This window comes from Galeopterus variegatus, unplaced genomic scaffold (genome assembly GCF_000696425.1).
Source record: "Galeopterus variegatus unplaced genomic scaffold, G_variegatus-3.0.2 Scaffold569, whole genome shotgun sequence".
Taxonomy (NCBI): domain Eukaryota; kingdom Metazoa; phylum Chordata; class Mammalia; order Dermoptera; family Cynocephalidae; genus Galeopterus; species Galeopterus variegatus.
In genome coordinates this window covers 508,500-531,454 of record NW_007726680.1, presented here as the reverse complement: position 1 = coordinate 531,454, position 22,955 = coordinate 508,500, and the positions used below count along the sequence as shown (strand labels likewise).

Below are 22,955 nucleotides of genomic sequence, written 5' to 3'. Positions count from 1 at the left end.
AGAGATGTGCACACTGGGTAAGCAAAAACCAAAGAAGGAAAAAAGAGAATGGGTTATGTACCCCAAAGAGAGGAGACATGACACTGAAAGTTCAACAAACAAGATGGAAACATTCTTATATCTTGATGTGGGTGGTGACTGCATGGGAGCATACACATGTAAAAATTCACTGGGATGTACACTCCAGATCTGTGTGTTTTACTTATGTAACCTACACCTCCATTAAAACCCCCAAATAAATGACAAGCCACAAGCTCCCTCTGTTTGCTATCCTTTATTAGAGGGTCCCACATCCTCATGGGACTCCAGCCAAAACAGACAGGTCCCCCAAATATAGCAGGAGGCCTGGAAGGGGAGGGGAATGACTTACGATCCCGCCACACCTCCCTGGAAACAGAAACCCACCACAGACAGACAGACAGACAGGGGCCGGGGAGAACTCACCTCACTCTCAGTTCTCTTCCCCTTGCCCCCACTCGCAAAGAAAGTCAAACACTGGCTACGCAGCCCCCTAGCCCCCCACCCCACCCATAGCAGCGTTTGTGGGACCCCCCTCTGCAAGGGGTGGCCCCGAGGCAGCTTCCTATCGCTCTTCCTTCACTTTGGTTTGCTCCTGGCAACTCCGTGCCTTCCTCCTTCCCTCAGCCTCCGGCTCAGTCACCCCTGGTCTTCTGTCACCTACTCGGACCTTCTCTCTCCTCTCCAGGGCCTCTCTGCCCCAGGGCTTCTGGGGAAGCAGCTTCCCAGCGTCTTCCCTTCTCCCAGCAAGGGGCCCACCAGGCCCTCTCTGCCCAGGATGCGGGACTCACACGGCCGCCCCACTCTCCTTGAGGTCAGGGGCTGAGCGCTGCCGCCTCATTCGCGGGGGAGTAGTGTAGGGGGGGTAGCGGGGCCCTGGGGGCCGTGGGGCTGGGTAAGGTTGGGGCTGCTGGGGATAATAGTTGTGCTTTTTGGGCTGGAAGTGCTGGGGTTCGGGCTGTGTGGAACCCCCTCCCCGGGATCGGCCCCCTCCGTCCAGGGAGTTCCTGCGGGGACGGTGGGACCTGCGGGGACTTGGAGGCCTACGGGCAGGGGTGGCTGGAGGGGGAGTAACCTCCTCAGGGGGTTGGGGTGGGGCTGGGGCCTCCCCACTCCCCATCCCTGGCCAGGACTCCCGGTGCTGGGGGTTGCTCTTGAAGGGAAAGCGCAGCTTGCAGTCGTGAGGAGGCACGAAGCGGGCTGGGGCCCTACGCAGCCCCCCGCCCCGGCCCCCAGAGCTCTGCAGTCCCTGCAGCCGCAGCTGCTCCTGCTTGAGCCAGCGAAGGCGGCCACGACGGAAGGCAGGATCTTCCTCCATCAACCGCGACACCCGCTCCCAGCTTGACAGGGGTGGTGAGGGGGGCCGGGCTGAGGGCACTCGGTCGCTGGGGGCTGCCTCCTCTACTGCCTCTGACCCTTCAGGTGTGGCCCAGGTGGCCTCACTGGCTTCGTCATTCTCATCCTCATGATCCTGGGAGGGAGAGGGGGTGAGAGAAAAGGAGAAGGGATGTGAGGAGAGCTGAATCCTGAGGACGTGTGGACCCACGAGGATAAGTTAGAAGGACCTAGAGTGGCTGGATGTCAAGGGGTCCAGAGAAGGGCTTGGAGATAAGGAAGCTAGAAGAGTAGTGGATTAGGGGCACAGGCTTGACAGCCAGGTGGCCTGAGCTCAGTCCTGGGTCTGCCACTTCCTAGCTGTGTGGTTGGATCCTTGGCTTGTAACCTCTCTGTGCCTCAGTTTACTCATCTGGAAGATGACATCAATAACAACAGTACCTGGTGCATAAGGTTGTTATAAAAAATGAGTCACATTTCAGATAGAGAACAGAGCTGGGAGAACAGTAAGCTGGCATAGCAGTGGCTGCAACAAACGGACAGAAAGGGATTCATCGAGAAGTTATTTCAGTAAAGGCCTCAAGGAAGCAAGGAGCAAGCTATGTGGCCACCTGGGGGAATAGCATTCCAGGCAGAGGGAAAAGCAGGTGCAGAGGCTGAAGTGTGTCCAGCAAGTTCAAGGAACAGCAAGGACACCAGCGAGGCTGGAGGGGAGTGAGCAAGGGAAGAGGAGGAGGAGCTGCGTTCAGAAAGTTGAGCCCTCAGTAACCAGGAGCTAGGATTAAGACTGACTGTCGTTCCCCATCAGAAGGGAAGCTGGACTAGAGCAGAAAGGGTCCCTGTTAAGTGGCTGGCACATAGTAGGCACTCAAATGTTTACTTGAGTGAATACATGAAAAGCAAGGACAGATGCTAACACCACCACTCAAGGGGCTACTGTGAAGATTAAACAAGATAACACACGAAAAGCACTCAGCACAGCTCAGCACAGCGCTACCACAGAGTTAATGGTCAACCAGAGAGGAGGGGTGATTATCAGAGGGTACACGTGTGTGGAGAACATTCTTTAAGCTGTAACTTAAGAATTGGTCACTTTAGGGGCCGGCCCATAGCTCACTTGGGAAAGTGTGGTGCTGACAACACCAAGTCAAGGGTTAAGATCCCCTTACCGGTCATCTTTAAAAAAAAAAAAAAAAAAGAATTGGTCACTTTAGATCAGTGGTTCTCAAACTTTATTGTACTTCAGAAAACACCTGGGGAGCTTATTATCAATCATCATTATAAATGCAGATTCAGTAGGTCTGGGATGGGACCCAGGAATCTGCATTTGTAATCAGCAGCCTAGTGATTGTGGCTCACTGGCTGAGCGTGGTGCTGACAACACCAAGTCAAGGGTTAAGATCCCCTTACCGGTCATCTTTAAAAAAAAAAAAAAAAAAGAATTGGTCACTTTAGATCAGTGGTTCTCAAACTTTATTGTACTTCAGAAAACACCTGGGGAGCTTATTATCAATCATCATTATAAATGCAGATTCAGTAGGTCTGGGATGGGACCCAGGAATCTGCATTTGTAATCAGCAGCCTAGTGATTGTGAGGCAGGTGATTCATAAACTACACTGAGAAAAACTGCATTATACTTCAATTAACATTTTTTAAAGACAGAGGGGGAAGGAGGTAGGGATCTGAGGTGAAAGGTCAGGTTCCAAAAGGGACCAATTGAAGGAAGAGAGAAGAGGAGGGACAAAGCCAGGCTGGGGCCTTCCTACCTGGGTCAGGGGGATGACCCTCTCCATGCGGAGCATGCGGTCCCTCAGGGCCTGCAGCTCGCGGTCCTTGCTGCTGTTCTGCAGCTTCACTTCCTGAAGAATCCCCGTCAGCTTGTCGATGTGAGCCCGGAGGTCCTCCACCTCTGCCCCGCGGGCTCCGTCCTCGCTGCCACCGCCGCCACCACCACCGCCTCCTTCCTCTTCACCCACTGTGTCCCAGACATCCCGGGCCACAGCCCTCCAGGCATCTCCGGGCCCTTCCGGCTTGCCATAGGTACGACACAGCTCCCGCATCTTGAGGGCGGCCAGGGCCTCAATCTCAGCCCGCCCGTGCCGGAAGTCAGCCAGGGCCACCTCGTAGCAGATCTCCTTCACTGCCTGCATCTTCAGGTCAGCCATGGTGGCCCAGCGGGGGTCTTTGCCCTGCAGCCGCCGCCGCTGGGGGATCTGATAAACCCTGCGAGGGGCTCTGCGCTTGCCGCTGCTGGGCAGACCACAGCGCTTGACGATGGTCTGGACCGTGGTGGGGGGCAGCTGCTCCCGCAAGGAGGAGATCAGCCGCCAGCTCTCTTCACAGGAGCGCTTGTCAGAGTCATCCCCACTGTCAGAGTCTGCATACTAGGGCCAGGGAGAAGATGGGGAGAGGGCAAAGGCCATGCAGAGGCCAGAGTGTCCCAAAGACAACAGAAACACCCCCATCAGAGAGCCTGGGTTCAAGTCCTGCCCCCACCCCTAACTAACTGTGCACCCTTTGGTAGACTGCTTAACCTCTGCTACAGATACGTTTGGAGAATTAATGTATGCCAAGTATTTAGAACAGTGGCTGACACAGAGAAAGTGATCACAGATACTAGCTGTAGCTAATCAAGTCTGGAATTCTGTGCAGATATATTACTGCTCAGGACGAGATTAAAGATTTAAAAGTCCATTTAAAGGACAATCTTAGTAACAGTACAGGCTGGCCAATTAGCTCAGTTGGTCAGAGTGCCACCCAGGAACACCAAGGTCAAGGGTTCGGATCCCTGTACCGGCCAGCCACCAAAAAAATAAAAATAAATAACAGTACAGCTGGTACTTGGGTATGGTGAAAATCATAAAGGCAGCACAGGACGAATGGAGTTTGGGAATCCCTAGTCAACTGGGAGGAACGTGACCTCCATGCACACAAGGCTTCCTCCCCCGTCACATTACTCTCCTAGCATTTTCCTCCTAGAGCCACCCCTACCTCTCATCCCTGGACCCACCTCCCACTCTGGTTCAGATGACCACCCCACCGAGTCCCAGCCCCCGCCTCACCAGTCGCTGCTGCTCCAACAGAAGATCAGCTTCTTCCTTTTCTTTCCGGTACTGATTCTCCAGATCCTGCAGCCTGGGATTGGGTGAGGAGGGGAGGGAGAGCTGTGTGGGGCTCTAGAGCCACCTCAGTGGGGTATCTGACAAGAGGACGATGCTGGGGACTGGGGGCTGGGAGAGACAGCCTGGAGACCATGGGGCACATGGGTACCGCCTCGCACCTCTTCTCCATCTCCAGCTTGATATCGATGCCTTGCTGCTCCAGCAGTTCCTTCTGGGCAAAGTTCCAGTCCACAGGCTCAGAGGGTGGTCCTGGGGGCGGGGGGACCCCTCGTTCCCGTTCCAGCCGTGCCTGCTCCGGGTGATTGAAGCGGAAAACATGGTTCTTTCCCATCACAATCCTATTCCCTGGAGACAGGAAAAGGGAAAAGTAGACTCACTTCCCCACAGCAGCAAACTCATCCCCAGCCTAAGGCATACAGGACCTTGCTCCCAAGTCCCCGGGACCCTGACACCCTTTGTCTCATCACCCCAAGTTTGAGGGCAGTCAGAGTTGACACACCCGTGGAAGAGCCCAGGAACCACCCCATCCCTGTTGACCAAAGGGAGTGGGGGTAGGGGTGCTTGGCAGCCCCTTCCTGTTTCCCTGGACAGCTAGAGACACCGAGCTACAGTCACTGCCAAGCTCCTTCCTCATATCCCCAGGCTATTTCTTATTCATTTCAGGCTCCTATCCTAGAATGAGCCCAGAAAGCCCTAGGACTTCCTTCTTAAGGCCACGTCCCAGAACCCTCACTCTGAGACCCGTCTTCTACCTGACTTCAGCACCAGTGGCTCCGTCACAAGTTTCCCATTGACATATGTCTCAGCTCCTTCACAAGGCTCCAGGGTGACCACCACTGAACGGAGGGAGACAGGAAGGGAAAGATTAGACCCTGGGGGAAGGTGGGTGATGGTCACCAATGCCCACCTTGCTTTACTCCCCAAAATCACACATGCACCACCAGTCCCACCCCCAGTACCTGTGGGGGGGTGCCACGGCCCTCTGGTGGCAGGCAGCACGGGAAAGGAAGAGCAGAAGGAGGGTTAGAGCCCCAACTACAACTCGCAGGAGCCTCTGCAGTGGCTCCCTGCTCACCCACCACCATCCTCCCAGCAGCAGCTTAGAAAACCAGGAATCCTCAGGCTTCATTCCTCATGTTCAACTGGTCAGAGGCCCTGTCATTCTGCCTTCCAGATGTCCATCCCAACTGCTCCCTGGCCAGGCCTGGATTCCTCCAGCAGGCTCCCAGCCCACCTCTCTGTCTGATGCATCTTGCAAACTAACACCTGACTAATCCTCTCAAGCCACAGCGAACATATGACAAGATAAAGTCAACCCAACACAGACATCTGTCAAGGCTCCCCAGTACAGATCACTGAGCCTGCTGCTTGCTGGGGACTGAAGATGCCCAAGGCAGCTCCCTGCCCTCATGAAGCAGTGACTCATTGTCACAGAGGAACCTGATATTCCAAAGACCCAGGCTCTGTGACTCTCAGCCAGGGTGCTGAGCAAGTCATCTCACTGCTGTGATCTTCTATAAAATGAGTCATGAAATCTTTTTTTTTTACAGTGTAGTTGAAAGGCTCAAATAAACTACAAAACAGTATGCAAACGTGAGTTATTTATACTAAAACTAACAGAGAAACACAGAAACTGGGATGAACTGCAACATCAGGCAGAGATGGGGACTACAGATGCTATGAGAGGACAAAGAGGACAGAGAAGAATACGGCTTAGGGGCACAGGACTGGAAATGATTATGTGGAAGTGGCACCTTCTAAGCCGAAGGGAGACTCAGATTTCAACAGGCAGAAAGAAATGATGGAGAAGAGGAAGAGGACAGGCAGACACAGCTGCGGTGGTGCACTGTGTCCAGGTAACAGCAACGGAAGAAGGCGGAGAAGGACGGGATGCAGCTGGCTACAAGGGGGCAGTCTAACCCCACCAGGCCCCAAAATTCATTCACTGATTCCACAAATACACTGAGCCCCTCCTATCTGCCAGCACTGTTTTATTAAGTCTTGGAAATACAGCGGCGATAAAAAAACAAAAACCTCTGCTGTCATAAAGCTTAGCTCCGGCTGGTAAGACAGACAACAAACAAAATAATCTAAAGTCATTTAATTCTAACAATTTTTTTAAAAGCAGAGAATCGAAAGTCCCCACTAAAAGAAGGGCTATCGCAACACCAAGGTCAAGGATTCGGATCCCTGTACCAGCCAGATGCCAAAAATAAAATAAAATAAAAGAAGGGACAGGTGTTACAGAGGGAAAATGGGGCCACGTGAGGAGACAAGCACTCCAGCCAGGCCAGGGCAGCCTTCTCCCTGTCCTTGACCCCACGGCAACCTGGCAGCCCAGGGCACAGCTCACAGCACAGCCCCTAGAGCCTGCCATCCTGTGTTTGAATCCAGTTATGCCATTTCCTGCCAAGCTGTGTGGTCTTGGGCAAATCACTGAGGCTCTAAGAGCCTCAGTTCCCTCACCTGTGAGCTGAGGGAGAAATACAAAGTCCCAAGGCAGATGATAAGTAAGTAATAACTATTCTTCTACGTCCACATCTCTGTCCATGCTGCCCCCGTCCTCTCTGCCTGTCTCTGGTCAAGTCTTAAATCTGCTGTAAGAAGAGACCCGAGCGGCCTAAACCTCTCCAGCTCCCACCCTTTGGGGCACAGCAGCACTGGCAGCTTTCACTGTGACTTAACAGTCTTGGGCATTCCTGTCATCTCCCCAAACACGCCATGAGCCCCTGGAAAGTAGGCCGCTCCGGGGCCACTTTGGTATCTCCTCTAGCACCCAGAGGTAACCACAGAACAGGAACTTGGCAATAACCCACTGAACTGAACTGATTCAAGAACTTTCAGCCCAAAGTGCCGGAAGCATTTGCTGTCACTGGGACTTGAACCAGACCAGAATGACTGTGTTAATCTGCTGACCCTGAACCAAACTGAAACTCAATGGGCAGGTCTTAAACCTGAGCTGCTATTAGCCACACCATAGTGTCTTTTATTTTTAAAAATGTGCTGACCACGCTTGCCCCACATCCCTGTCCCCTCAAAGGCATTTGGCCAGGTACTCCTAGTCTTTGAGGCACAGTGCATGGGATTTGTATTGACAGAAAGTTCATGTGTACCACGTTCAGCCTCCCTGCCCTCCCTCCCAACTCATTTCCACAGAGCTCAACTTCACTTGGGCCTATTTGAACACAAATCATTCCATTTTTTTAAGGTGACTGAACCAGAACAAACTGGTGACCTAAAAATACACCCTGAATCACACAATTATTGTGTTATTGATGTCAGAAAGGCTAGTACCTTTACCCTGAGGGTTTGTGATTCCTGAAAGCTTTTGCTGCTATGGCCACATAAGAGCTAAAGTGTCCAAAACTGGGACCAGAGGGACACATGGACCATTAACTATCAGAAACCTTTGCAGTCATCGCTAGATAGAAGCAGGTTTTCCACAGAAATAATTCAGATATCCCACTGAAACAAAAACAGGTTTTCATAAAAAATGACCAGGCTGTAATATTAGGCTGAAAAGAGCAAGGAGAAGGATGAGATCTGCACCCCACAGCATGCCAGTCTTCTGTTTCTGCCTCGGGACCCTCACCCCTCCCTGACCATGCAGTGGTCTGCCCTCTCGGGCTGGGTGCAGAGAGCCAGCCCTTGGCATTCCCCAACTCATACCCATGAGCTCAAAGCCCCTCTGAGGGTGAGGACATATCCCCTCCCTATGTGGCTGCACTCCCCAGTGCCCAACCCAGGCCTCTGTGTTCAGTGTGTGGGGTGGGACATGGGACCTCTCTCTCTGTCTGGCCACTCCACTCTCACCCTCTCAGCCATTACCTTCTCCGTCTGGCTGAGGGATGCTCCGGAACAGACAATGTTGCTCCCTGATGAACTGTCCGGTCAGCTTGATGTCCACGTCTACCTGGCCAACCCTGGGGAAGCAATGGCCAACATTTTCTGAGTTATGTACCAGACATTTGCCAAGCCCCTCCTGAACATGGTTCATCCAGCTCAACAAGCCAACCACAATTAGTCCCATTTCACAGATGAGGAAGCTGAGGCTCAGGGAGGTAAAGTACCTTGCCCAAGGTCACGCAGCCGGGCAGTGGTGAAGCTGGGACGTGAGCCTTCTTAGTCACTGTGTTACACAGCAAGGGGGCAAAGCGAACCAGGAGCAGACAGGCACCCTCAGCCGCAGCCTCCCACCCATGCTTAGGGCTGATCACCCTAAGGGTCCACTCCCTATCCACGATGATCTCCAAGGATAGCCACAAATGTCTGTGGTGGGAGAAGGGGCACCCTCACTCCTTTAACTACAGAAGGCACCAAGCCCCAGGGCTTTGTGAGCCTCAGCCAGTGAAGCCACCTGCCCTCAGCCACGGCGCTGGCCTCAACAATGTGGGATGGGCCCTGTCTCCCTTCTCCCTCCTCTGTGAACGGTCCCACCAGGGGATGCCAAGGCAATGATGTTAGGGCCTAAGACTGTGGTGGTCTAAGTTTCCCACCAGCTCTTCTGCCTAGTAAATCAAGAGCCATCCTCACATGTGCGGGATCAGTTTGGTCCCAGGAGGCATCTCGCCCTAACCAAATTGGTGGGTGGAGGCACGATGGCCCTGGAGCAGGCAGGTTCAGCAACTTGTCAAGAAGCCAGAAGAGCAAGCAGGGCTGTGGAGGCAGCTGCCCAGAGATCTGGGGTGTCTCCAGTGACCACCAGAAAAGGAAGGCACCAGTGTGAACATCCCTCTGCAGCCACACCCCAAAAGGAGAACCACCCCACCCACACCCCAGCCACTGGGTACATGCTACCTGGTGACACCATCTTTGATGTGGTAGAGCAGACATTCAGACATCAGGGGGTCTTCATTCAGGTTCACCAGGTGGGGAGTCTGAGGGGCAAGAGGAAAGTGATCAGGGGAAGGCTCCTGAGAGCCAGTGGGGGCTGCCACCAGGACGAAGGGAGGAGGAACGTGAGCAGACACCCCCCGGGTCCTGACACTGCAGTGCTGCTTACCCCTGCCCTCATGCTTGGAAATCTCTCCTACCCTCCTTCCCCCATTATCCCTCTGCCCTAAGGATCATCTTCGGTTCTTTGGTTCCCACCTCTCACATCAACTGCCTTCAGGACAGCCCAACCTCACACAATGGGGCCTACAAAAATCGCCACACCCCGCCAAGTCAGCTACCTCCTAAAGGTCTGTCTCTTCAGAGGTGCGTCAGCCCCCAGACTCCCTGATGGGAAGCCTTAAAATCCACATACACCCTCCTCTTCTTCCCTGTCTTCCCTCTGTCCCCAGGTCCCATCATTTCTTCCCTCAAAACATGTCTTGCAACTTCTGGAGGGTAAAGGAGGGGCTGGGTGAGGAGACTGGACTTCTCACCTTTCACTACACCTTGAGTGCCTTAGGAGCAGGGATTACCTTCATAATTACAATTTAAAAATAAAAGTGTCACTTCAATTTAAAAGCAAGTGAAACAAACAAACCTGTTTCTAGCTGTCGACTCCCTGACTCTTCCCTGACACTGCCCCTGCCTGGGCCTGCTCCACCTCAGGCCAGAGTCACTGCAGCAGCTGCGTGGAGCTGTCCCTGCCAGAAGCCCCCTGACAGAATCCATCCCACATACCTGGCTGATCGTGATGCTGCTCTGTGCTGAAAACCCAGCCCATTCCCTTCCACCAAAGGAAGTTTTCCTGACTTCTTTCTGATATGACCTCCCCACCCTCCCCAAGCATGTAACTCAGTGGCACACAGGCCTTGTTCCCTCTAGACCCCCTCAGGCCACAGGCTGCCACTCCCAGAGGAGTCTCCCTCCCCACCATCTGCTGCCTCCGCCCACACCTGTCTGCCCTCTGCACCACCTACCCCAGGCTTGCCTGGCTTCCTGCCATCTCCGCAGGTCTCCCAGCTTCTTGCCCACACCACGCCATGGCATGTCATTGCTTCTCCACCAAGACCTTCCAGCTGGCACCCCATGCCCACCTGATTCGAGCCTGCAATTTACCCTGACATCCCTGGGTATCCTCCACGTCAAGGCCAGCCCACCTGTCCAAGCCCCTTTCCCAGGCCCTCTCACCCACTGTGGGTGCCCACCCAGCGGACTGCTAAGCACTCCCTCCAGAGGCCAGCCTCCAGCATCCCTGGCAGCCCACCTGCCTGGTGAGCACTCCCTCACCAGAACAGCCTCCCTCCCCCTCCACCCCTACTCCCACCACCACCTGTCAAAATCATTCATGTCCCTCATGGTCTTTCTCAAATGCCACTTCCTCCGCGAAGCTTTCCTAAGCCTTCCAACCAAACACAAGTCCACCTGCCTCTGCTTTACAAGGATTTACTGTGGGCTTTCTACGAGTGGGACCCCATGAGGTGCTGGGTGGGACAGAGCGATGAGTCATACCCAGATGCTGCTGTCCCATCTGTAAGGAAATCAGAGTCAACTTGGGGAGAGGAGACTTGGTGTGGAAACACCATTCCAAGTTGGGAAACAGGAGCTTAGCAGAGGAGTTTCTGATCCTCGAACACCCTCGCTGAGTCTACTCCTTCACTCATTTGTTCCAAGGGAGTCAAGTGCCACCATATTCTGGAAGGGACTCACATGAACTCAGGGGGTTCAAGAGGACTTCATGGGAAAGGCAAAAAGGGAGCTGGGCTCTGAGGATAAGGAGGGCGTGGACACCCAGATGGAAGAAAGCTCCAGATGAACAGAGGAGTGTGAACAGAAGCACAGAGGCAGGAAAGAGCAGGGTGTGGAGGGGAAGCAGCAAGTAAGGGAGGCCTGTACTTCTGTGACACGCATCCCGAGCAGCTAAAGCCCAAGGTTGTGTCCACGTGGGATACAACGTGCATCCGTCTGTCTGCCCCTCCACTCAGGCTCTCCAGCAATCGCTGCTGCAATACTTCTCTTGAGGGACTGCTCACACCCCCTCCCTACACTGCAGTGTCAGGCCTGTTCTGGGACTGGCAAACACTGATGGGCTCTGGAAACAGAAAGAGATCTATTCCTGGGAAGAGGGGACACGATTTGGGGAAGTGCTTTTCAATTTTTGTTCAGCCTGGGAACTCTTTGTTCAAATGAAATCTTATCTAGAAGCCCCGGGCATCGAGCAGATAAGCAGGGAGCTGTTCAGGCCAGAGCCTGGTCCTGCCCTTCCACTTCAGCCCCCAAGAAGGAAGGTCGTAGTATGAAAACCACTGATTTAAGAAGTCCTTAGTTCTGGTGGTAGGGGTCCCAGCAAAAGGGGGATTTCCTTACGCTCTCTCCAAGACAAACTGTAGCCTTTCCTTTAGAACCCAATTCTCCACCCGACCATTCCTGGGTTGGAGCTGCCTCCAGCAAACCCATTTCTCCCAAGAGTCTAACAGCTCTCCCTTCTGAAATACACAAGCCTTTTAAACATGGGAGAATATGTTCATCCTTACCACCTTGAGAAAAACGCAAAAGTGAACTATCCTAAGACACCTTTTTCACCAATCGCACTGGCAAAGACCAAAAAGTCTGATAACCCAGGATGTTGAAGAGGGTGAGGGGAAATGCGCCCTCCTGTACATTACTTTTGGAAGGATAAATTAGCATGGTTATAATCCTCAGAGGGCACTGTGGCAATATATATCAAAATTTTAAATGGCTGCCATTCGACCCAAAATCACCACTTGTAGGAATTTGTTCTACAGAACACAGACCTATATAAGACTATCCATTGTAGCACTGTTGAGAGTATCAAAGAATAGGAAATAACCTAAAATGTTCTTTAGTAGAAAGCTGGTTAAATAAATAATCCCATGTCAACACAATGGAATATTCTGACACCGTGAAAAAAAGCAAAATAACCTTTAAAATAAGGTATGCGACCACTACTATTAAAAAGGCCATAAGGGCCGGCCCGTGGCTCACTTGGTAGAGTGTGGTGCTGATAACACCAAGGCCACGGGTTCGGATCCTATATAGGGATGGCTGGCCCGTGGCTCACTTGGGAGAGCGTGGTGCTGACAACACCAAGTCAAGGGTTAAGATCCCCTTACCAGTCATCTTTAAATAAATAAATAAATAAATAAATAAACTTAAAAAAAAAAAAAGGCCATGTGCGTGTGTGTGTGTATAATTATATATATCACACACATCTGCACATGCACAGACTATCTCTATGAGAATACATTAAGAACTGATAATGGAGATTGCCTCTGGGAAGGGAACTTGAGCGTGGGAAGAAAGGAGACTTACTTTTCACCACACATACCTTTTAGTGCTATTTGAACATTCTCTCTGATACCTATTACCTTTACAAGAACAACTAAAAACAAAACAAGAACTGGCCGGTTAGCTCAGTCAGTAGAATGTGGTGCTGATACCACCAAAGTAAGGATTTGGATCCCCATACCAGCCAGTTGTCAAAACAAAAAAGAATAAAAGAACTCCCTCCCTTTGGTCTCTGGGCTTAGTAGGTAGCATCCCTGTGCAGTATTAAGCCCTCCAGGGAAGACACATCCATCCCATCAGTCTCCCCATTCCTTTCTGCCTTTTCTCCATCCCTGCAACTGTGGTGGAAGCACCCCAGATATAGGCACGCAAAGATGGCTGGAAGCTATCTGAGATGTGGCTGGGTCGCTGGAGGGTCTGGCTCCCTCAGAAGGACCCCAAAGCCCTGGGTACCTAGCCCTGGACCAGGCCCCTCAGCCTGGCCTGCTGCTGTTAATAATCCACCCCGTAGCTCACTCCCTCCCTCAGTGTGGTTTGGGCCAGGCATGACCAAACCCCTCTCCTCTTTTCAGACCAGGGGTTCAATGATCCCTGCTTTCTCAGTCTCCCAGCTGAACCTGACCTTACGAAATAGAGAGGAACCTCCTTCCAGTAACCCACCACCTCTCCCAGGTGGCCTAATCCTGTTCTACTTCACACCACGGGCCAGACAGGCTTGGCTGGTTCCCCAGTGGGACTGGAAGTTCCTGCTCTGTTCAAACGGGCCTGCACATCATCCCTTCACTGGTATGCACCAGTACAGCTGTGCTGGTTGTCTACAGCCAGTGTCCATTTTGACTGGTTGGTCCCTGTGCCTCCCACTGAGCCTGACCACTCCTGTCCTGCTTCCTTCCTTCCTCTCAACAAAGATTTACTGAGATCCTACTAACTAGCAGGCACGTGTCAGGCTCTGCCATGTCCCACTCAGGCAACATGTATCCAGAGCCTGCTTAGCCTCATGTTGTCCCTACACCTCTCTACCCTCCCATCTTTCAGGCTCCACTTTCCAAACCACCTTCTCCAGGAAATCAGTTCCCATGTATCTCCAGGCCACAATGATGCTTCCATCTATAACTAGCCTCTCACTGCATTGAGAATCACTATCTTACAGCACAGTGCTTACTCCTACTCTACTTCCTTTACAGTCTGGTCTTCCCAAGTTATTCTTTTAAAAAAATTTTCAGGCAGGCCGAGCCCGTGGCGCACTCGGGAGAGTGTGGCGCTGGGAGCGCAACAGCGCTCCCGCCGCGGGTTCAGATCCTATATAGGGATGACCGGTCCGCTCACAGTGCTCATTGGCTGAGCGTGGTGCAGCCGGTCTCAAAAAGGACAAAAAAAAAAAAAATTTTTCAGGGGCCAGCCCACGGCTCACGTGGGAGAGCGTGGTGCTGACAACACCAAGTCAAGAGTTAAGATCCTCTTACCAGTCATCTTTAAAATATATATATATATTTTTTTTTTCTCAGTTACTTTTTTTGGGTAGGTAACATATGCACAGGATACAAAATTCAAGTGATATAAAAGTCTAGACAGGGACTAAGTCTCTATCCCAACCAACCTCCAATTCCCCAGTACCTCTCTCTCTCTCCTGAGGTAACCATACAACCAGTTTCTGAGTCCAGAGATAAATCCTATGCATGAACTCACATACACACATGTGAGTGTACATTAGCCAAGACCCAGATTCTAAGCAACTCTTGCAATCCCCTTAAGGGCCAGGACTGTGTCATCTCTGTGGTCCCTAGAGTCTTTGGCCACAGGTACTTAATAAGCACCAGACTCTCTGGATGTCAGATGGATAGATGGAGAAGGCAGCGATAGCCAGACAATGCAGAGAGGAGGTGGCAAGAGAGGCGACAGAGATGACAGAAAGACAAGTCTAAGACCTCAGAGGGAGAGACCAGAGTTAGAACTCACTACCACGCCACTGCCAAGCCTTTTCTCTAAGCCTCCAAAGAGCTCCCTAGGCCTTTTTACCCAATCCCTCCCTTACTCACCTTCTTTGGAGAGAAGACGCCCACGGTTCCTCCGTCCTCTCGGACGGCCACCCCCATCTCAGCCAGCAACGCTTCTCTGTGGGCAAAGGAGAGAGGCAAATGTCAGTCTTATCATCACGACCTACGACCTCCTTCCCTGCAGGGCCTGACCTGACCTCCCTTCCCATCCTCCTCCTTCTAGGGCTCTAGCTGTCAGCCCGTCCCTCGCACCTCTCCATCCTCAGGGCTTCCGTCTTGCGTAGCTTCTCCTCCCAGGTCTCATTCAGCTCAGCTATAATTTTCTCTGTCTCCTGGGGACACAAAGACAGGCAGGGATCAGGATAGTGGGGACAAGTACCTACCATGGAGGCCATGCTACTCCTGGGATTCCTTCTTCCTTTTCAACCCTGGCTTTGGAGAAGTAAACTCCCAGCAGCCCCCACACCCCTACCCTTTTTGCCAGCTCCAGCTTCCCACCTGCAACCTCTCCATGGCCTCCTCAGGCCCAATCTGGGGCTCAGTGTTGGGGGAGAATGATGGCTCCAGCTCCCCATTGTGTGTGGGGGGAGATGAGGGTGAAGCTGGAGCAGTGGGAGACGATACAGCTGGCAGAGCACCTCCAGGACTCCCTTCTTCCACCTTCAGGCCTGGAAGGAGGAAGAATTGAAAGCATGAGGCTAAGGAAAGAAGGAACTAACCAGAGACACAGAGGTGGCCAAGGACTTCAGAGGACCAGTCTGTAAGAAGTGCAGAAGACATCTGGTCAACCTCCCACCAGGCAGGGAGCCCTCCTAAGCAGCCCTGACAAATGGGCACCCAGTCTCTGCTTGTATCCAGGGACGGGGAGCTCATTATTAAATGAGGCAGCCAGTTCTTTCCATTGTTAGAGGACTTGCGCTTAGCGTTGAGCTGAAATCTGTCTCACACCGTGTGCTCACTGTTTCTAGATCTGCCCTCTGGGATAAGAAACTACAGCTTTTTTTCCTGCAAGACAACCCTTCAAATATTGGAAGGCAAACATCATACCCACCTTATCCTTCTCTTCCCAAGAACACCCTTATTCCCCCCACTGTGCCTCTCAGTATCCTGACTACCCTCAATGGATGGACTCTAAGACCAAATGCAAGGTCCATACTTGCCCTGGTCAACATGGCTTATGCATCCTCTAATATGGATTGCACATCAGCAAGGCTGAGCATTACATTTTAGAAATCATCCACTGTTGACTGCTAAGCTTATGGTCAACCATAACCCTGATGTTTTACAAGAACTTCTGTCAAGACGAGCGCCCCAGCAGCCTCTGCTTAACAATTTACTGTTTAAACCATAAACATGGGACTTGCCATTTATTCCTGCATCTGTCATTTTATTAGTTCCAGGAGCCTGACAGGGTTCCTCTGAATCCTTACACTCCCCAGAGAATTAGTCCCTTCCAGCTCTGCAGCATCTGAAGACATAAGTCCCCTCTCCATATCTGTGTCCGTGTCACTGAGCACATGAAGGGCTTCATGGTGGGTGGTACCTCCCTGGACCCAGGACTGGGCAAAGCCAAGTGGGGAGGGATGGAGTGGGCCAAGAGGCATTCCTGGATCCCTACCTCCCAGAGCAGAGGCGGAGAGCCCCTGAGCCATCAGCAGTTCCCGTAGCCGGGCCACCTCCTCCTGCAGCTCCCGGATCAGCCGGGCATTAGGGTCCTCATTGATGATGGCATTGCAGCGGATTTGCTTGGTGCGGTCGGCATACCTATGTGAGGAGGGAGGATCGGGACTGGTAAGGCCCAGGTACAGGGGACTCTTGGTCTGCTGCCTGTTTCCCTTTCTCCCTCCCAGGTCTCAAGATACTGTGGCAGAGCTGGGGGCCTACCCCGACTTATGGGCAGAGTCCTGAGTAACCAGCCTCTGAGTTCCTGGCACTTTTCGTATGCTGCCCCATCCCTGCCAGAATCAGATGCCCCACCTGAGGGTGCTGAGAGTCTCCTCATAATTGATATCAGCAGGGCTCAGGGCTGCGATCATTGCTGTGCGTGAGTTCCCACCTATGAATGGGAGGAGGGAAAAGCTTTAGCTGAGCTGGGTCCTAAGAAAAGTCAGACTGGGTCATGGGGTCAGGGGGCGTCAGTGCCCAGGCAGGGGTCTGATCGGGTCACTGTCTGAGGTAGATGAAGCTAAAGACTGTGGGGCTAGTCATGAATCGGGTGATGGTGGGGGGCGAGGTCAGGAAGACATGAGATATCTGCAGGACAGTCACAGGTCAGTGGGAGAGGGATAAAGTCAGCAGTGGGTGTGGGGTCAGGGAGGGGTCACAGGCAGCCAGGTCAGTGAGGCCCTTGGCTTTGCAGGGAGAGTGTGGCCCCGATCTCAGTATCAGGACATCTTCGAGGATGTTCCCTGGGTTGGGGGTGAGTCAGTGGGACAGCCAGGGGATTTAGGATTCTAGGGATGGCAAGGGGATTTGTCACATGTATCAAAGGGGGTTAGTGGATGGTGGGAGGGTCAGCAAAGAGAGAGAGGAGGAGCCCCTCACCCAAATTCTCCTTGAGAAGCCAGGTGAGCACAGAGTCCCTGTAAGGGATAAAATCCGACTTCCGCTTCTTTGATTGCTGGGGGATGCGAGAGGGAATGGGGTTAGGGTGGGCCTCCCCGTTTGCCTCCTTTCCTGAACCCCTTCTCTTCCCAACCCCCAGATCTTACCATATCTGCAAGGGCCGAGATCACCTTCCCTAGGGTAGTCAGGGACTTATTGATGTTGGCACCCTCCTAGAAAGGGATGAGGAATGTGGGGATGTGACCCTCCTCTCCCAATCCAATCCACTTCCCCTTCCTCCCTTCCCCAGCGAGAGTCCCAGGTTATGATCAGTGACCTCCACACACAGCCCCAAGCACTACCCCCCATCCAAAGCCCCCTCACCTTCAGGCGCATGCCCCGGGCCCCTGAGGAGTCGGCCCGCTCACTCCCGGCAAGGTCCACCAAACTGATCTTACTGACCTGGGGTCAGAGGAAAGAAGCAGGAGGTGACTGGGTCAGTGGGGGAACAGGGCAGGCAAATCAAGGGAGCATGCAGCAGGAATGTAGGTGGTTGGCGAGGGCTGGAGAAAGCCAGGAGGGAGTGAAGGAAAAGGACACAAGCAATGAATATATAAAGACAACAGAGAGGAGCTGATTACTCATTCATTTGCTCATTTCCTCATTTTCAAATATTTATAGACCCACTGTGTGCCAGGACAAGGGACAGAGTGGGATCCAAGCCCTGCCCTGAGGAGCGCAGTAAGAAAGACAAACAAGCACACAAGAGAGGAAGCAGAGTGGGGCTGTGGAGTCCTGAGGAGGCGCTTGACCCAGCATGGGTAGGGAGGGAGGGCTCAAGCCCCTCCCATCACATTACTGTCCTTATGGGGGAGGAGAGAGACAGGTGGGTGGGAAGATGGGTCCCACCTTCTCTGAGTCCAGCCCAGTGAGCTGGTCATGAGAGCGCTGCGTGAAGACAATGGTGAAGACGGCATGGGAACGGCTGCTGGTCTCATTCATGTTGGTGGCAGCCACAGTCCTGGGGGGATTCAGGAGCAGTCACTGCGTCCCGCCTCTCACCTTCCACCCTGGCTCCCTCCCCTCCACTCCATCAGCCTGCCTCACCGCGCCTTATTTCCACAATCCATGAGGTCAGCAATGTCTGCATAGGAGGTCACAGCCAATTTTGACAGGTCTTGCACATAGGGACCCAGGATGGGGTGTTCCCGGACCCGCAGAGAACCCCGACTCTTGGGGTTCAAGAGGTCTCGTACCCGCTCACAATAGATCTCCATATAGCTCACCTGAGTGGGAGAAGCCAATAAGAAGTAACAAAGCTAGTGATAATACTGATAACAAAACTTATCCTACACTCCACTAGACCTGATACAGGTAGCTCACGTACACCAGCCCTGGTGCTAAGCATTTTGCACATGCCTGCTCACTGATCATCCCCACAACCCCAGGAGGTGGGTCCGACAATTAGCATTCCACCAATAAACATACCCAGGAGCTGAAGGATGGAATCACTGCCCAAAGTCACAGTTAGTAACCAGAAGAGCCAGGATGAGATCTCGGGCTGTCTGACTCCAGAGACTGTGCTTTTTTTTTTTTTGGCTACTGCCTGGTACAGGGATCCGAACCTTTGACCTTGGTGTTATAACACCGCACTCTAAACAACTGAGCCAACTGGCCAGCTCTACGCTCAGTCTTAATTGCTCTGCTCTCCTGCTTCCCTGCCCAGGGACACCAGGACCCCTCCCCAGCCCCCGCCAAGACCTGGGCTTACTTCCACAGAGTAGGATAGCTGGGGACTCTGGTTCTCACTAACTCGAGAGAAGAGGTCCTCACAGAGCTGGAGGGGGACACAGAGAAGCACAGAGAAGCTCCTGTTAATGGCATACCTGCAGCACCCAACCCCAGGCCAGGCCCAGTCCCAAGTGGCCCTATTTAACCATTACCACAGCCCTGAGGGAGGGGTCATTCCCATTTTACTGAAGGGAAGACAACCTCAGAGAGGTTCACACTTGCCCAGGATCACAGGCTAGTATTCAGCGAGCCAGGACACAAACCCAGGAATCCTGACTCCCAAGCCTGTATGCAAGGCCACTATGCTGCACAGCCAGGGAGAATTATGATCGACTTTCAGTTATCCACAACCAGCTTTTTCTACAGTTAACACTTCGCCTATGGTACACAAGCCAGCAAGTGTATTTGTGAGTATATTTGTGAACTACATTCACAAATAACTATGAAACAAAGTTAACACAGTAGTAAGTGGTAAAACAAGGGTGTAAACCCAAGGCTTTCTGATGCCAAAGCCTTGGCGCTTCTCACTGAGCCTCACTGTCTCTAGTAGGGGCAAAGACCCTCTCCACAAGGGGCCCTGAATGTCCAGGTCACAGCTAGCCCATATCTCCCATCACAGTTCCTATCACTGACAGCCTCAGAAAGCCAGGTGTCTGATCCATGATCCTTAGACCTCTGTCCTTCCTCCCCTAGGGGCAGCTGAAGATGGCTGCTGCCCAGCCAAGTCCTGGGCCCATACCTGGGGCACGATGCCCTGCTGCCCTGGCTCCTGACGCCCCATCATGGTGTAGGATTTCCCAGCCCCAGTCTGCCCATAGGCAAAGATGCACACATTGTATCCTTCAAAGGCGTGGAGGAGCATCTCTTCTCCAATGTCCCGATATACCTGTTGCTGAGATGCAAACTGGGGGTCCTCGGCCTAGGTGTAAGGGGAACCGAGAAAGACAGCAAGAGCTCTGGATGACTTTGTCCTTGGTGCCTACATCCTAAGAGTCTTGCCTCCATCACTGATGACTGCCCAAGGGTCCGGTGTGCCCCCCACCCTCACTGTCCTAATCATCCCTGGGGATCCTATCCAGCCCCTGCTGATCCTAATTATCCCAAGGAATTCTGCCTCCCCCATCATGATCCCAATCACAACCTAAGGGTCCTACCTACCCCCACCCAGGGGTCCTAGTCCTCCCAATCCAGTCCCAACTAATCTCCTGGAGGTCCTATTTCCCAACAGTGCCCCCTCCCTGGAACCTAAATCCCCTGTCCCAAATTTTAGTTCTTCCCCCAGCACAACAACCTCACCGAAGTATGTGACCAGTATGAGTAGTCGAAGGTGAAGCTTTTGGGGGCATCCTTGCTCTGTCTGGGATTGATGATGGCTGACGGGACAGGAAAGGGGAAAAAAGGGAAATCCAAGGTCAGGTACTCCCAACCTCTGCTCACTAACTCACAAACCCCTGGAATCCAGGCATCCCACTCCCCACACCTCTGTTCTAGCTCATCTCTCCCCTTTAATACTCCCCACCCCCTCCAGCCACCAAAGCTAATTTTGGCTTCCTAGGACCCGCCCCCACTGAGCTGCCTCCCTGGATTGGGCAATGGAGGGCTCCAGGCCAACATTCCCCCTCCCAGAGACTGGGAACACGGAAAGGCCAGCCTGTCCCAGCCCCCACCCTTACAACTAGCACCTGCTCTGTGCCCAGCACAGCCCTCCTCCCAGTTCAGCCTGGCAGAACTGGCCTACATGGTGAGCCCAGCCTTCCCCGCCTGTGCCCAGCCAGGCCCCTGGGACTCACTCACAGGTGGTGTTACCCTGCATGCTGACCACACACTTGGCATCCCGGCTGGTCTCACGGGCATTGAAGGGCCGAACCCTCACTGCCACTTTCACTGAGGCACCAGCCATGGCTCCAGACACTCCCAACCTCCTCAGCTGGAGGACAGAGAAAGAAGGGGTGGTCAGAGCCACTGTGGGGACCCAGACATTGCCTCACAGCTTCTCCCTGGAACCAGTCTCTCCACTCTCCCACCCCAGCTGCGCAGCCCCTCAAGGACGCAGTTCCTGCTCCCCTGGCCTTCCTCCCAACTGGCACTGTCTTGGGGACTCCCAAAGGCATTTCTGTCTCTCTCCAAGGCATATCCCAGGTTGCAAGGACCTGGGCTGTCACCCCAGAGTTACCTGGCGTCCTGGCCCCAGACCAGGGAGGCTGTATCAGTTCTGGCTGCCACCAGCCCTTGTAGGGGGAGCCCCATCCTACTCTTGGGGCCTGGCCACGCCAGCTGGGGCTGTGGGGGAAACGCTGGTTGTGGGGAAAGAATGGTTAGGAGGCACCTGTGGTTCCAGAGGTCTGTCTGGGGTTCCTAGCTAGGCAGGCTGGGGCAGAATGTTAGGAAAAGTCAGAATAGCTGCCCCTCTGGAGTGGCCGAATGCAATGTGAATCCAAGGGCAGGGACGGTGATATTTTTATTCCTCGTCACTCACATGTGTACTGAACATTCAGATAGAGGAGTGAGAGAGGGCAATTCCGAAAGATGGACACATGGGCAGAAACACTGAAGGTGGTGGGAAGGGGGAGAGGATGGGCAGAAAGTCAGAGACACAGAAAATGAGAGAAATAAGACAAAAGGCAAAACTGAGGTCACATTATGAAGGAAAGAATAAAAGAAGGAAAGGAATGAAGACACAGGAGTTATCAAACACAGAGATGTTAACCAGGTAAGGAGGGGAGCTCCGGGGCCAAAGCACAAACTGGGAGCCCAAAAGAGAGATGGGAGGAGAGAAGACCCCAAACACAAAATCTGCCCTAAAATTCCCCCAGAGAGTTAGCAAGGGAAAAGAAGAAACCAGTTCCCCCCTAGGGACCACAACCTCCACACATAAGGTAAGGACTGCTGATGGGCAAGGGCTCGATGTACAGCCTAGGCCAGGGATCCATAGGGCTTGCTTCCTGGGCTTCAAACCCCTTGCCCCAGCCCCCAGCACTTCCTCCTTAGGATCCAGGACAATGGGCAGGGGAGGGTGGGGTCATCCTGTATCCATCATACCAACCCCCAGGGCTCTACCCTTGGGGTCCCAGAATACCTGTGTTTTTGGATTCGTTGAGGGGGTACTAGGGGACTCCTTGAAAGGGGAAAGAAAGGAAAGGAGGCAGACTGGTCCCAACCCCAGCCTAGGGCTAGTGCCATGGCGTCCACTGCCCTGGGGAAGGTGCCAGGCTGTAGCCCAGGAATGTGGGTGATCAGGTGCCCACACCCTAGGAGGAGAGGCTGAACGGCCCACGCCCACGGACAGCAGGGTGGAGGACTATGGAAAGGGATAAGGGATGCTGGGCCCCCTCCTGTGGCCCCAAAGGACACCAAACCCCTGTCGTGCTGAGCCTCACCTCACCAGCCTTTCTGGGCAGAGCATGGGAGGGGTGAGGGGGGCTGGTCTGTCCCAGGACAGGAAGGGAGTAACTGAAATCACAGAGGCTGGCTCAGGAAGAACAGTCCTGACCCTCCAGACCCTGATCAGGGGAGGGAAGGACACTGGTGGAGACACGCAATAGTGACATCGTTGCGGCTAATGGGACAGGGAATGGTGGACATGGCTGGGAGATAGTGGAGTAAGGGAATGGGGGATAGGTACTGGATCAGGCGGTGCAGCTGACAAGGAACAGTGGGGTACAGAGAGAAGCCTGCGGCTGGAGAGGGGCCGACCGACCCGAAAGGGGGCCTCGGGCCACCTTCACGTTGCCCACCGGGCAGTTCTCAAACAGGCCTCCGCCTGGCTTCTCTGGGCCGCCATGAGGACCCCGTCCTCCTGTCCAGCCAACCGACGGCCGCCCCGGGCCTGGCACCTCTCTGCGCCTCCGCGGGACAAACAGCACATGATCCCGGCTCTCGCGCCTAGCCGGCCTCCGCCCGGTCGTGCAATACGGGACCCCGGCTCCCCGCCCCCCAGTCCGGCACATTCCTCCGCGGGCGTCCCCACCC

General features: G+C 53.5%; 1 protein-coding gene across 1 annotated transcript; it reads right to left on the bottom strand.

Annotated features, from left to right (window-relative positions):
• Positions 1–258: 258 nt before the first annotated feature.
• On the bottom strand, positions 259–20,907 carry KIF1C (kinesin family member 1C). Its single transcript, XM_008570108.1, has 21 exons — positions 20,781–20,907; positions 20,283–20,359; positions 19,726–19,905; positions 18,967–19,032; positions 18,303–18,481; positions 18,105–18,216; positions 17,580–17,657; positions 17,363–17,428; positions 17,196–17,271; positions 16,629–16,707; positions 16,270–16,415; positions 15,150–15,319; positions 14,904–14,983; positions 14,694–14,769; positions 9,274–9,353; positions 8,305–8,399; positions 5,229–5,312; positions 4,635–4,821; positions 4,417–4,489; positions 3,121–3,738; positions 259–1,489 (listed from the first exon to the last, which is right to left on the bottom strand). The coding sequence occupies exons 1-21, from the start codon at positions 20,884–20,886 to the stop codon at positions 806–808; spliced, it is 3,312 nt and encodes a 1,103-aa protein (XP_008568330.1). The 5' UTR covers positions 20,887–20,907; the 3' UTR covers positions 259–805.
• Positions 20,908–22,955: the final 2,048 nt, after the last annotated feature.